Here is a 15,861-nt window from a genome sequence, read left to right on the forward strand (position 1 = left end):
TACTTTAAGGCACAAGAAGATGGGGGAAAAACGGAATTTAGGAAAGCTGATGATAATTAGGGATGTGTTTGTTTACCCTGCAGTGAAGCTTCCGGTTCTCTTTCAAGGCAATTTGATAAAACTCATAATGCCACTTGAGCTGTGAGCTCCTGGTGGTATGGAATGTTGCTGTATGGCAACTTCTGTTCTTTCTTGATTTCCTCCCACTTGCAGTTTGAGCTGGCACCAGCTGGGCAAGCCATCCTCCTCCTCTGTGGTCCTCTGCTGCTGTGATTGGGCTCCACAGCCTTATGGACGGGAACACAGACCTTGGTAAAACTTGGCCGTGTGTGTTTGCTACAGTTTTATTGTTTTTTACTTTTCCAATGTGAATATGTAGCTTTATTGTCTCTAAACATAAAACTTAATGTTCCAAGCTCTCTCTTAACAAAGGCATAAAAGAAGCTGGCTAATTCAGTGATTTGCCATGCGTAGCAGCAGATGCAGATAGGGAATCTGTAAAAGATATTTACAAGCCAATGATTAAATACCAGGCTGTTCTGAGGTGCTCTTCTCTTATGCCTGTGGTTCTTCTTTGGCACGCCCTCTAAGAGGGTCTGTAGGAAAGTAGTCTAAGTACAGTCTGTAGGAAAAATAATGTAACAGATAATACTAAAAAAATTAAATCTGCAGGACTTTCTAGTGAAAACAACCACCTACAACTTGTAGGTTTAGGATGGAAATGGGAGTGCACTTGTGAAAGTCAGATTTGCTTCCCCAGGGGCACAAATGGCCGTTAGCGGTCCCCTCTCCAGTACATCATCCCCATTAGCCCCTGCCAACTTCTGGCTGGAGGTGATGGGATAGAGCCTGGGGGACAGGCCCCACGTTGCCTCGTGGCCCCAGGCAGCCCCTGCTGCTCCCCACACAGGTGGAATTTGCACCCTCACTGGTGGTGGGCTGAGAGCAGTGAGAGAGCAGAGCTTGGCTGTGAACTTTAATCCAAGCACATGTGACTGTACAGATGTAGCCTGTTCCACTTCATTTGGCTCCTAGTGAGGTAAATGGTAGTTTTCCTGGTGGATGGGCACTGAAACAGGCTGTGCAAAGTTCTGCTCCTCCAGCGTAACTGATTTTAACCAGACTGTGCTAGTTAGCAATGCACTGGCGTGCAACAAAAGAAAAACACTACCAAAGAGAAGGCCAAAAGGAGACAAGAATCTAGGAAAAAACTGAGACAGTAGGGGAAAAACAGAACAAACAAAAATAAGCATATAGATTATAGAACAAAAAGAAAAAGAAAAATGACTGTAGCACCCCAGATTGATTTGAGGTGCTTGTTTTTTGGATGCGGGACTTCCAAGTCCATTAAGGGTCTAGTCAAATATATATGACATACTTCTAGTCTACCAGAGGAAACTTGGAAGGGCAGAAGATCAAAATAAAGACAAAAGAGGCAAAGTTTGAGCAGGGGATACTAAACTAGATTATGCTATCTGATTTTAATTCAGATAAATTGGGATTATGCACCTTTCAAAAGTGCAGGGACCTCTCCATTCAACCCATTTGAAAAGTGGCAAAAACAAGAAGTGTCAAGTAAAAAGACAAAAAAAAAAAGTTACAAGTTCATAGGTAGCAAGAGAACAGATAAAAGCTTAGCTCTCCTCTTCTTTCTTTCAGTGAGAAATAAATTATAACTTTTTATTAATCCGTTCAAGAATTTCCAGAATTACATGATGCAAAACTATCTTTGGGATTTAAATTTCCAGTGAAATTCTGAAGCCCTGCCTCCTAAAGTCATTAAGAGAGGATAGAAAAAGTCTGGTCACCTTAACCTTAATCCTGTAGGAAATACCCTATAAACCAGGTTGGAAGCGAGGCTTAGGGAAATGATACAAAGAGGGACACACAACCAACCAACCAAACAAAAAACAGCATTCAGTCTGGTAGACAGATGCCTGGATGTGCAGGCTGCTGGAAATCTTAAAGAAAGGATGTGATGTTGTTGCCCCCGAGTTCTTCTAATTATCGTCCAACTTGATGCAAAGGGATTAGATACAATTGAGAAAGCAGCACTATTTCTGTATAACTTCTATGATTCTTCAGTCCCTGATTTCTTGAAACTACCAACAAGATCACTTAAGAGTAACATTTTTTTGTGAGGAAAACACCTATGCCAGTTTAGTGATTTCTCCTCATTGACATGGAATCACAAAAACTGCCTATTATTTGCTTTCCCTTCTTTACTACCCTTTTTTTGCCTTTCCTTCTTTATTATTGATTCAAGTTACATGTGAACTGGCAGTAATTTATATGTGATAACCATATTCTTGGTCTCTCAAGACTATACTGTATGTATTTTTTAAATTTGTTTTAATTTAGTTCAGCTTACTCCCCCCCCCCCCACTTTTTATACTATAAAAATGATTAAAGATTTCACTAGAGAAAACAGAATAGCAATCTGATAATGCCTTAAAAATAAGAAAAAAAGTATTCTAGGCTTCTTTTACAAGCTAACATAATATTTAAATGTACATTTGATACTGTCTTTGTTCACAGGGTTTCAAATTACTGAGGTTTATAACTTTTTCCTCTAGGAGGATGTTTTATTAGTCAATAATATGTTACAAAGATATTTCTAGAAGATATAAAAGCTGTCCAAATCCTCCTTTTACGTTGCTGTGTGTGAATTTATTCTTGCATGTGAGGCATACTAAATCTACCCCAGTAGACTCAATCTGAGTACATACACAGTATGTATACTTGTTGCCCTTGAGAAAAATCTCAGGATATGGCAAACTATTGGATGCGTGTACAGTTCAAATTTAGATCAATCAACTTGCAATTACTCTTCTTTTTTTTTCTATTAAAATAAATGCAGACAGTGGTCTTTTTGTGGTATTTTATTTTGTGCTGCTTTACGTAATCTATATTTTTGAGTAGCATAATTAGTATGAAGATTTTATTTTCTTTCTTTATACGCAAGGGCTACACAAAGAGCCTTGCCTAGTTTTATAAATACCCATAAACAAGCGTACAGTTTAGTCCCTCCAGGACAGAGAAATAAGAATTTCTTGCTGAGCTGCTCGTTGTGATTTAACACCTGCTTAAGCATGTATTTGGCCCTACTGACTTAAGCAGGCTTTGTCTCTTCATTGAACTGAGATTAATTTAAATGCATTTAAGTGTTTTGCTTAGTTGAGGCCAGGTTTCCTGCAGTATGTGTGACTGGGTAACTATCCATGGCAGCTCAACCTGTGGTTCCCAGACTTTGAGCCAGGGACAGAATAGAGGGAAGACATCTTTGCATTTACCTGAAGCAGCCTTGGAGGTAAGCAAGCCTATTGCCACAGTTGTCCAGACTTCCAGTAGGAGAACTGCTAAGGTTTCCAGGTGAAACCCTGAAAAACTGAAAGAGATGGAAACCACTAAGCTATTTCACATGTAATCACACTTGTTATGAAGATTACATTATGCACAGCACCACTCCCATAATGGAAAAATTCAGGGGTAAGATAGCCAGCAACTAGGTTATCATATGGAATGTGTCACATGCATGTCACTAACTGGTCTACTAGAAAATGAAGTAATAAAACTGCAATGAGCATTGAAGCTTTTACTCTATCACATGTGGCTTTCAAAATACGCTTGAAAAAGCTATAATCCATTATTCTGTCAAGCAACTTGCACAAGAGGAGTTTTTACCATATAAACAACATGGCAAGCAGTATCCATCTTAGAGAAATTTATAAACTGCCAAGATTTTTATAAAATAATACATTTCAAGCTAGTCTTCACCAACATTAAAATGAAATCTGTTTATAGAGTACAATAAACATATGATAGAACTATCAACTTTGTGTGTTGAGAGTTGTTGCTGGTAAATCAATATGGATGCTAGGGCACCAGGCACTTTAAAAATCAATATAATGAATAAATATAAGAGTTGAATTACAGTTTAACACTGTGTGTACAGAGATGTGATTCATCTTGACACAAATAATACATGCTGGATAATCAACAGAGATGACATTCTTTAAAGCCCTGAAGAAATGCTGTGATCAAAGGATTGGACTGAAACTCAAAAATTATTTCCAGGCCCACTGACTGACTGGTTTAATGGCAGGTTTAACCTTATGACTCGATTTTTCTATCTGTAAGATTAAGACAATATAAGAACAGTATTTTGAGACTCTCAAGTATGCAAACTATTATTAAAGTTAATTATGGCTAGAAGGGGTACATTTTCGACTCATAGTCACATTTATGCAGAGTTCTTCTGAAGCAATTACTGAATTACTGGGTTTGGCAAGCAGCCAGGAGAACTGCATCTGGGAAGTTACAACTGGTTCTAAGCCTGATGTTTCTTCCTTTTTTTTTTTTTTTAAAGAGCTTGTAAAGCATGCAGCACTGACCTAAAAGCAAGATAAAAAATGTAGAAATAAATGAAATGGCAGAACCTGGTTTCTGATTAGCAGAAGATGGAAAAGAGAATGGCAGAATCGTGAGGATAAGCAGTTCAAACAGGCTGTAGGTAGTCGATACCCAGACTGGCTGGTAGAGCGCAGCCTGGGAGAGAACTAAAGCACACGGGTTTTTCCAGTTCCACGTTGTGTACATTTATAAGTTCAGTCTTAGGATGACTTTAATTTAGTATGGTGTGTCTAAAAAACATGCATTTTGTGTTTCCAAGCCTTTATTTCATGAAACATCAGGTCTTTTAAAGAACAGGTCTGTAGCTGACCTGAATGCTTTGTAGCCTGTGAAGATTGCACTAGAGTTCCTATTAATGAATTTCACAGTTTGTAGGGTACAGGTTTCAGGAGGATTAAAATGAGGAAAAATATTTTTTCTAAAAGGAAAAAAATAATCTTCCTGCAAACTTTGAGTAACAGTCCCTGTCTTCAGAACATGTGTTCTGGGGTTTGATTCAGACACAGCAAGTATTTGCAGGAAACATAAAGTAAAGAGGAAACAGAGCTGGTAGCTAGCTCTAACTTTTCTTCAACCATTTTAAAACAGGAATGAAGATTTACTCATGCACTTTGAGGACAAGCAAAAAGGATGTGCTGTTATACCATGACCAGAACAGATGAAGGTGCTGCTGCCTAAACATCCCTAGTTCTTTTATCTATTTGATAAATATTTAGTAGTCTAAAAGCCTAACTGAACTTTAAGTTCAGTTTCCTTAATTCCCAAACAATCTAAACACCATGATGGCTCCAGCTTCTCCCCTTATGTTTAAAATACATTCACAGCCAACTTCTGGAGATTTAGTTAGACTTTGGCAAATTAGCAAGGCTTCTCAGAGTAAACAACTGAAAGTAATACAGCTTCTGGCAGGAATAAGTATTTTGTTCTGTATTAGCATGACTGAATCTCTGTTTAGACCAGGTCATGCGGAAGATGGAGCATTCAACTTCTGACATTTTATTTTAACAAAAATGTCACTTTGCCCTTAATCTGTAAATAAGTCTTATCATCTACCAAACTGCCCAAGAAGAAGCAGAGGGCATTGTATCATCTGATCAGATAGAGTGCTATCATGCTATGCTACTACCGTGCTATTAGCTACTATGCTAATAGTAACTTAAAAGACTGAATAATGTATAAATGATGAGATCTGTGTTTGAAGAAGTATTTTTTTAATAATAATAAAAAAGAGTTTAAACTTTTAAAATGCCTTACATTTAAAGAAGAAAAGTGGAGTGGGCTAATGGAAGAAATGGGGAAGTCCAGTCAGGTGAGATGCAGAAAAAGGATTTTAAGAGGCAGTGAGCCAATGTATACAAAAAGACATGCAAAATGACAGGAAAGAGGGTTATAGAACTTTGAATAGTTTCTTTTAAGGAACAGATTTAAATAAAGGCAAGCCAAAAGCATATGACCACTAGAAATGTACTGAAGCTATAACATTTAGATCTGGAAATGTTATGACATTAGTGACACTAGAAATTTGATCCCCCCATCTTACTCTTTCAATCCTTGACAGAAAAAGGCTATCGATACAGAAAAACATATTAACACTAATAACACCAACCCACAAACATTATATTTTCATTTAAAATACAACAGAAGGGAATTTTGTTTCCTGAACTCCCACAAAGACAGATTACTGTCTCTAAAGATTTTAAACACCAGAGGAGGTCTGAGACAAAGTTCAAGTGGAAGAGAATACTAAGATTCATAATAATGAGGAATGAGAGAAAAAGAGACGTAAGAAGAAAATGACCTGAAAAATTGTTGACAGACTACTCCAAATGTTGAACTCCATCTGAGGGGAGAGGCATAAAGGTGAAGAACAACTATGGGATAAGGTTAGGTGTTCAATAGAAATTATGGGAGCAGAAGTGATGGTGTACTTACTTAGGCTATGCAAAGCCCTTCAGTGACAAGAAGACAGCCATTCTTGGTAAAAAACAAGATGTTCCCAAGTAGATTGGAGTGGATGACATGGCAGGAAGGTTACTGATGTGCCGTGGTTCTGGTGAGGAGTGCATATGAAGTTAATAACTGAAACTGTAGAACTTGCCATTTCCCTCTCGGCATTGTTCATTTTGAACGGATGTTATGCCCTTTCTCCCTGACCTGTGTCTATTTAGAGTAAAAACTCTTCAGGGAAAAGCCTGGCCATTATTCTGTTTGTGTAGTTATTGTGTCTTAGGCTAACCCAATAAACTTGCTTTATGGTAGAAGAACTTCTTGTGTCTTCAGTGTTGCCTACATAGGAAGATCACAGAATGTGATGGGAGGCATGTACTTGTGGGAGTATTATGGGTAATATAAACATGTCCAAAAAATTAGTATCAGTTCCTTTTAAAAAAAAAAAAAAATGCTTTATTTTGGTATAGTCTGGGCTTTTGTTTTGGCTGAAAACAAGATCTCAAACCGCCCCATCAAAGCTTGCAGGCAGCATGGTTTTCAAGATAATTTTATTCCGCATTGCTTATGCGATGGCTGATCTTTACGAAGATATTTAAAGCAGGGCAGACGCACAGCGCGATACTTCCTCAGTACCCGGAGGGAATACAAATGGTACCGGCTGAAACCGCAGAAAGTGGAGCAAGGCAAGTATACACCCTGCAGGAAGGAAGACCAATGATTAAGAAATTAAAAAAAAAAAGCGTTACTTAGGCCGGCACAGAAACGAAAGGCAACACACTGACGGCGGCCGACGAGCCATGCCCGCCGGTGCCCTGCTGGGGCTGCCGGGGCTGCCCGGGCGGGGGGCGCTGAAGCGTCAGGTGAGGGGCCGGTCGGGCAGTGCCCCGGCAGGCTCCGCCCGCTGTCCCAGGCTGCTCCGCGCCGCAGCCGCGGGAGGTGGAGCCGCTTTATCGAGAGCCCCAGTGGAAATTTCCCCCTCAGTTGCCGGCTCCAGCGCGGAGGAGACGACAGCGAAAGCCGCCCGTCCTCGTCGCGTCCGCCTTCCCTTCGTCCCTGCCCGCCGCTATGTCCAACTACATCCACGTCCCGCCCGGCTCCCCCGAGGTGCCCAAGCTGGACATCACCGTCAGCGAGCGGGAGGGGCCCGGCTGCCGTCAGGGCGCCTTGCAACTCCTGCGTCGCTTGCGGCCCCACTGGAGACCCGAGGAGGTGACGCTGCAGGTACGGGGGGCGCCGCAGGGCCTGCGGGCGGGATGCGGCGGGGAGGGAAAGGGAAAGGGAGAGAAGGGAAGGGCGGGCGGGCGGCCATTGTGCGGGGGAGCTGCCGCCGCGCTTCCTTCCCCTCCCCCCCTGCCTCCTCCCAGCGCAGCCCCCTGCGCCGAGCCCCATTTGCTCGGCAGGCTGGTGGCGGGGCGGGGCGGCGCGGCCGGGCAGCATCCCCTGCCCCCTGCCGGCCCCAGCGCTCGCTTTCCTCTTCCTCCTTCCGCGCCCTTCCCCCCTGAAGCCGGGCTGCGGGCAGGGGCGGGGAACGGCCCTGCCGCCCCGACGGCGAGGGGCCGAGGAGGACCCGCCCCCCCCATCACTGTGCCGAGCAGAGGCTTTCATAAAACTGGGGGACCCCCCCTTCTCCGGGGGGCGGCGAGGGAGGAAGCTGGGGAAGGGAGGGGGCGGCCGCTGAGGTAAAGGCTGCCGCCGAGGTAACAGCCGCCGAGGTAACGGGAGGTGCTGAGGTAACGGCCGCCGCCGCCCGGGGCGGTACCGCCGCGCGTTCCACGGTGCTTCGCTAGGTGAACGAGCGTTCGTGTTTGTGATGAATCATCTGCTGGAGGACTGGGCGCTGTAGTGCTTCTAGAATATACCTCACCTAGCACCGCACGCATCTTCGGTAGGTGTAGCTGGGAAAAGCGGCGCATCGCTTGCAGCCTGCCTTCCTCTGGGCGTTTTCTTCTGTCCTCTTAACCTGTTTTTTCAGTAGTTAACGATGTGCTGAGGTCTATCATTTTCGTGAAGGTTTTTTTTTTTTTTTTTCTGAGGTGAGCTAACAGTTGGAAATAATTCCCATAGAAAAACTGAGCGCGTTGTGGTAATAACACATAAATGGGCTTCGATTTTCTGAAGTTTCTGGATGATAGAAATTTGACTTGCACAACCCAGTTAGCATGAAAACAAAGCTAATGCTTTTTTTTTTTTTGAAGTAAATTCTCTGTGGGCTGCAGTTGTAAGTGAAGCACAGTCCCAGTGTAGATGGGATATTTTTCTTCAGGGATTATTAAACAGGGTCCCTGTTTGTGGGTATGTTCTAGTTTGCTGATGGGTTGCTTCTCAACATCATGTTTTTTTTTTTTCGTTCATACAGGCATCCTAATAAACTGAAACACTTTCATTTTAAAGTGGGATGTTCTTGACCTTTCAGGAAAGTTCTAGCATGTTTAAAAACTAAACTCCACAGGAACACACAAAAAAACAAACCCACTTCCTTCCTTCACCACTCAATTTGGAAGAAGGAGCAATTAGAATAAAAAACACCAGTACCATTGGTGTGGAACAGGGCCTTATTTGACTGGTCATGCAATAGTAAAGTAATAGGCTACTGCCTGGTTAAATGTTTGTGTCTAAAAATTGTCTCAATCTTGTTTGAACCAAGTGACTTTAAAATCAAACCATTTTTTACTCTTTTTTTTTATTTTTTTGTTTGCAACAGCAGAACATCATCTTATTTGTGAAGTTCTTTAGTAGCCTTTTATTTTTACTCTTTAGTCTGTTTTTAAACTGTTATGTCTATACATAACAACGAAGAATTTGTGTGGTTACACATGCGTCGCATATGGTAAGATGCTGAAATTGAAGATGAGTGCTTTTGTTCAGAGGATGGAGCTAACAAGGTCTGCCCTGGATTCTTCTCATTGGATAGGCATTTATTTAGGAGGGAGGAAAAAATGAGAGTCATGTATCACGTGGAAAATATGCTTGACTAATGTGAAACAGCAGCATCATAGCAAAGTAGACAAAGAACGTTGGTAGGTGGAAGGAACTGCTTCCTCTGTTGAACTCTGCTGCTAGCTACCTTTGCTCTCAAGTAATTCTTGGCTCAGAACAATGAGTAAGAAGTTGAAGAGTCCAGGCCTTGACTTCTAAAAGTTAATCAACTTCTCTTGCAAAAAAATTTACTGTTCTGTGTGTCAAACTGCTTAGTGAAACAATTCTGGAACTGTATTTAGAACATCTTAATGTTTAATCCTTACTTCCTGTAAGATTTGTAAGTTTAAAGTATACTCATGATTTTAGATTTTTTTTTCTATCAGTATAGAAAACAAATGTAGGACAGGATGAAAGTAATTAAATATTCATTGTTTAAAGTATCCTTTCAATGCAGAATTTTTAGAAATTCTAGAATCTGTAAGCATTGCCAACTATTTGCTGAATCACAGGCAGTTTATTTTAATGCATCTCCTGTCTCCAGTTATATGTGAATATTACCAATGTATAAGAACATGAATATGTTGTTTTGTAGTGATAAGGAGAAGCAAAATTTTCCTGTCTAAATATGAATTTCATGTACTTTGGTTGTGCAGTAGTCATCTGAGGATGTACTGGAAGCTGTGTAGAACTGGGTATTATATTTTCTAAATCTTAAATTCTCAAGTTTTGCATTCTCTGCTTTACATTTTCTGAAAGCTATGTCTATCACAAAAGGCACATATTTGTTTTAGCAGCTTCTGATTCTGTAACATGATCAAAATAATAGAGTACAGTAGTTCAAGTTGGACGGAATCTCTCTGGAGGCTTCAACCTCCTGGTGAAAGTTTACAGTTTGCTTAATCCAGAAGTTGGTTGAAGTGAATATAGGGAACGATGCCTGGGGATTTCATGAAGTAAAATGCCCTTCAAAACTCAAACCCTGTTTTGGATTAGTGAACAGCTTAAATTGTGACAGTGGACATTACTAATGAGTTGGCCTGAATATAAAAATTGTAATGAAAAAGAAAACCTTACCTGTATTTAACTCTTTCCTGCCTTAAAAAGGTTGTATCATCTTCCTAATGTAAAAATATCGTAAGTTTTCTCATCTTAATTTTTTTCTCCCTTCTTTTATGGAGGTGTAACTTTGTTTCTGAAGGAGGATCAGTGCTTGGTTATGGTACAGGAAAAGCCAGTGACCTCTCCCAACAAGTGTAGACTCAGGATTCTTTCATTCCATGACCTACTGAACATCTATAGGTCTGTTCCTAACAAAGGATTCAGTAGGTTAATACATAATCGCCTCTCTACAGCGTAATACTAGGGAGCAGGGAATACTATCTGTATTTGTTTTCATTCTGAAGTATTCCTTAACGTTAAAAATAATGGGTGCTTGCTCTTACTGGTGAAGAGACTTAATAATAGTATTAATTTACACATTTATTATTTGCATAGTGTGATATGTATCCAAAATTCAGCTGCAAGATCACTTGGGAATCTGGGATAAAATTGCATGCTAGCAAACGCTGTTCTTGTCCTTGCACAAACCTAAGGGGGGAGAAAGAGAATCTTTTTTTTTTTGGAGGAGATTCAATTATTGAACGAAATTTACTTTTTTAGAATCTGCAAGCTTCTCTCTAGAACTTTGTTCCATATCACTTCCAAAAATGTTTCACAAGTGTTTCTTGCTCACACACACATTACGGAATATTGTGGTTTAGTGCTGTCTTTGTTCAGAATGTACACGTCTTTGCGTTTATCAACGCTTTGCATGACTTCATTACTGTGGCTTACTATTCTTCATAAGGACTTAGTCGTGCTTAGAAAGACTTGTACTTCAGCCAACAAAATACTTAACTTAAACCTTACTTCCTTATATATCCGGTTAGCTTTTTCTCCCCCTGTCTATCTGCTTTTTTTTCCTTTCTGACTTGTGCTCAATAGCTTTTCTTTAATTAGTATTTTCTGGCTGCTGCTCAGAGTTCTGTTCTTGTGTGCATGTTTGTATTTTCTTTATTACAAAACACACCTGGCTTCAGATTTCTGAACTACTTAAAATACTCAGTTTATTTAAACAGACTGTATATGGGATTTAAAGCAATGAGATAACTGACTGGGAGCAAAACATTAATCTCATGGGGAACAAAGCAAACTAATATTTTCTGAATCTGAATGCTATTACATTTTTTCAAGAGTGGTGTTTTTTATTGCCTAGCTGTTCTAGGATATCATGATCTTCAACAGTTATGGAAGTAGTTACTACTTAGAGGAAGGATGAGTGAAGGAAAATAACGTGAAATTGTTTTAGAATGGGCTACACTCATGGTGTATTGTGGAAAAACTGTAATTTGAGGTGTACCTTGAACACAGTGTCACAGCAATTGGGAACTTTAGGTAGTAGATGTCATCTGATGCTGATTGGTTTCTCTGTTCTCATTAAGTGTTTGATGCTAGATAATCTCTTGTTGTAAAGGAATTTTTATGGCATCAGTGGGTGGAACAGCAATCATGTTCATGTGGTGAAATCTTAATTGACGTGCCACATCACAGAGTATGATGTAATCCTGCTGTGCATGGAATAGGTGTGTTTGTACTGATGAGTCTCATTCTAGGTACAGATGATCAATTTTTGCTAAGACACAGCCTGTTTGTTACCTGGCTATGTAATGGCACATAACTTCCAGTAAAGGCTTGTGATATCAGAAAGGAAGACAGCTTTCTAAAGATGTTCCTCTTTAGTCTGTGACTTTCACTTTTAGATGTCAATTCATGTCAAAAGTCTCCAGGGTAGGAGCAGCAAATTCATTCTTGGAATTAAAATCTTGACTCCTTTTATACATTACATTAGTTTATTTTTGTGTCTGTAACTTTTAGTCAGTATCTTGTAGTCTGTAGAAAGTTCTAAAACAATTCGCTGCTACACAAGTCTCTTAACTGGTTATCAGATATTGACTGTGTCTCCTTAGGTAGGAGAATATTCTTCAGAAAGAAGATGAAATAATTTTTCTTTGGAGACTTATTCTAGCATAAATAAAAATAATTCATCTAGTAACACATTTAGATCAGAACCAGTCCTTGCAAACAGTGATGTATCTGTAGTATTTTATAATAGATTTTTTCATGTAATTTTAGATGGTCTTCATATTGAGGATATGCAAGACATGAAATTTCACATCTTAAAAAAAAACAAAACAAACCAAAACAACAGAACAAAACACACTGAATTGTTCTTTGCAGCTGCAGGCTTGATTGTTTGGAAGCCAAAAAATGTTTATTATACTATATGGCATGGGAAGCAGTAGTAGTAGTATTGCTTTTTCTCCATGCTGCACTCATGGCTGGGTGCCCCAAGTGTTCACTGGAGAACTGGTAGTTCAGCCTCTGGCCAAACTTAGCATAGAATGGCACCGTTAATTTACTGGCTTCCTGCTAGCTCCTACTTCTCACACGAAATGGTGCTTGTTCATAGCCAGCTGATAGCTCAAGTCATGTAGGCACTGGCTTCCAACTGCAAAGTGTGATGGTGTGATGGCCTAGGGGTTGTGGCTCCAGAGCCTGGGGACCTTTGAATGATGTTTCTCTGACATATGAGACCTGCATTTTCCAGTAGTCAGTACTTTGTCTTCTCTTATGAGTAGCTGAAAAAAAGAAAAGAGAGAAATGACAAGCCTTGTTTCAAGCTATGGAATTCTTGGCAGAGGTGTGCTTGTGGATGTGCCTGCATAGATTGTATTCTCCCAGAAAAAAACAAGTTGCATCTTACAATAGAAACTTTAACACTGAGAAAATTTCAAGAAGCATATATTATAAATATATGCCTTTCTGGAGATCTTGCCTATCATTTTGGGGTTCAGAAACAGAACCTGGGAGAGCCCTTCTTATCGATGCAGAAACTTCACATTCCTGTTTATTTCTGCAGCAGTACAGTACTGCTTCCAATGTTTTTCCTTCAGTGGATGTAAGGACAAAAATTGGAAAAAAATTGTGGAAAAAATTTGCTGGGTAGGTGGTAAGTGCTTTCTACTTTCCCCCTGTGACACTTAATTTCTGCCTTTTCATGCATGTTGCATGTGATCATAACTTGGTTCTCATTCTTTTGAACACCTGGAACTATAGGATCATATACAAGCTTTTTTGAACCACTTATTTATGAGATAGGAATATATCCAGTGCATGCGTTTATCAGAAATCTAATAACCTGATCATTAAGAGATTTTTAAAGTATAATTGCTTTTAAAGTAAGCTGTCTCAAAAAAGACATTTTTCTGCTCTTCCTGGACCTACTTGACCTGTCCTGTTTCTATCTACTGCTTTCTGTGACCGCACTTGAATAACTCATTTGTAGTTTTCTCACCTTCACTTTGTATGTCAGTAAACAATTTGTTTGTTCCCAAGAGCTGGAGAGCCTTGAGAGTCTTGACTTCCAGCTGAATCTCCTCCTGTATTTCTTGCTTAGATCGTGGGCCAGTATAAATATCATTTCCAGGAATGTTGTCAGAATTCAGCTGTAGCTTAGCATCGTATCACCTGAAAGTAGGTACCACAGGGTGATAAGTACATATCACAATATTTAAGTTTTTACGGACTACTAGAGTACCAGAATTACGTCTTTTTTTGTTTATTTATGCACTCAGTTGTGTTCTTTGCTTCCATTGGCTCTCTGTATTTCTAGATTTATTTCAAGAATTTCCTACCTGGTATATGTAACACTGTAGATTTTTCCATCTTCTACATGACCTTGAGAGCTTAATGACTCTTTTTTTTCCTTACCTCTATAATAGGGGTCTGTTCTGATCATGCTTTTGTTACAGAACTGATGTTTTGCTCTGCTGCATCTCAGTTTGTTTCAGGGAAGACCTTCCAAGCAGATTGTTTAAATGTTGCATTAATCATGTACTGAATAAAGTATTACATTCTTTTATTCGTAGACAACATTAAATGTTTTTTCGTGCTGGAGTATGGAAATTGTCTGCTATGTTATTAGAAAAGTAAGCAAACTCTTCTGCCTTCTTAAGAATCAATAAAATGTTCCTGGGTGTAAATGATTACCTATAGCAGCATGTTACAAATAGATGCTAATAAGAACTCTAGTTCCTAAATTATAAGTCAAGGGAGTCCAATTTCCTTGTTGTGGAGTTGTTTTTTATTAATGCTAATGAGGCTTATTTTGAGGGGATAATAGACCTATGCAGTGTGACAAAAGCTGTGAGGTGGCCAGAAGTTTCAGTTTGACCATCAGAAGCAAACCTCAAGTTCTTACTGTTCTTTGCATCAGTACTATTTAGGTCTCTGTTATTTGTGTTGTTACTGTTTCTCAGGACCTTAGAACCTGCTCTTGTTGTCCATAGTGCCATCCTGCACAGAGAGAAGGGCAAACTTGATCAGACAGTTATTTTTATAGACATAGGAAGGGGTAGCAGAAGTTCCAGTGATTTGAAGCTGACTTGATTTCATAGGAACTTTCAGCCAGCATATGGTTGTGAAGAGATTGTGTTTCGAGGTACATAATGGAATGAATCAGGAGCTACCTGTGTGCCAGGTGCTCATATCTTGAAAACATCAGTGCTTTTAGACTAAAAGTTTTCACCCTAAACCTTAATGTAGCACAACTGTTGTATATGTGGATGTCATAAGCAAGTTATTTCTTTCTGAGAACTGCTAAGAACATAAAAGCGTATCCTTCCGACATGTTTCAGGAGCAGATAACTCTGGTGGTGGACTCTTTCACCTTTTTGAGTTTATTCTGTTTGTATACTGAAAAGCATGAGAATCAGTAATTCCACATTGATCACAGGAGGTCCCTTCTGTGACTATACACTTACCGGGGTGGGGGACAGATGATGTCCTTACAGAGGTGTCACTTACGATTTACAAGCCACACTTGAAATGAAGAAATACTCTGCTTGGTCAAATTAGATAACATTGCTCGGGCATGTCATCCTTATCTTAGAGAAAACTTGTAATATCCGTGTGAGTGTCAAACAAAAAAATATAGTAGTGTTAAGAGTATAAATGTATCTTTACCGTGGAAACCAGTAGATATGCTAAACTGTACAGTTTTTAAGTTGTGCTAACAGTGTAACGTTATTTTAGGTGTTTTGAGGACTGTTTAAGGCAAAGAGTTCATTACTTGTCTCCTATTTTGGATTATTAATAGCTAGTAATGAAAGTGTCTGTAAATTATAAAGTCCTAATTCTGGGTGAATCATGTAAATAGGCTAATTTGGCTTTATGGCATGACTTGCTGAACCTATTTGTGCGAGAATGACTGTCCATAACTTTTTATGCAGAATACTTTCTGTATCCTCTACCATTTTTTCTGCTTTTTTTGAGTTTGTCTGCTTAATCACATAAAAGATCTGAGTAAAGCAAGATGCGATAGTTAAAACACATCTTTCTCTGTGAATTCTTCCCTTTCTAAACAGGGAAACTCAATTTCGGAGTGTGTGTGTGTTTGTCTTCAGGGTTTAAAAAACTCTTGGTTATGCTTGATTTCTCCAAATCCATGAGACTTGAAAAATAAACTAACTTGTGTTTGAG

General features: G+C 39.6%; 1 protein-coding gene and 1 long non-coding RNA gene across 2 annotated transcripts in view; one reads left to right on the top strand and one right to left on the bottom strand.

The window, feature by feature from the left end:
* Positions 1-361: 361 nt before the first annotated feature.
* On the bottom strand, positions 362-6,661 carry LOC308195573. Its single transcript, XR_013951619.1, has 3 exons — positions 6,346-6,661; positions 3,294-3,388; positions 362-495 (listed from the first exon to the last, which is right to left on the bottom strand). It is a non-coding gene; the product is annotated as an uncharacterized lncRNA (long non-coding RNA).
* A 606-nt stretch (positions 6,662-7,267) lies between these two features.
* ETNK1 (ethanolamine kinase 1) overlaps positions 7,268-15,861 on the top strand; it is a 31,441-nt gene continuing 22,847 nt past the window's right edge. The window contains exon 1 of the mRNA XM_080593247.1: positions 7,268-7,584. Within this exon, the coding sequence (XP_080449373.1) occupies positions 7,429-7,584 (156 nt within the window). The 5' untranslated portion in view covers positions 7,268-7,428. The remainder of the gene's footprint in view (positions 7,585-15,861) is intronic.

This window comes from Anser brachyrhynchus, assembly GCF_964034855.1.
Source record: "Anser brachyrhynchus genome assembly, chromosome: 1".
In the NCBI taxonomy this organism is placed as follows: Eukaryota; Metazoa; Chordata; class Aves; order Anseriformes; family Anatidae; genus Anser; species Anser brachyrhynchus.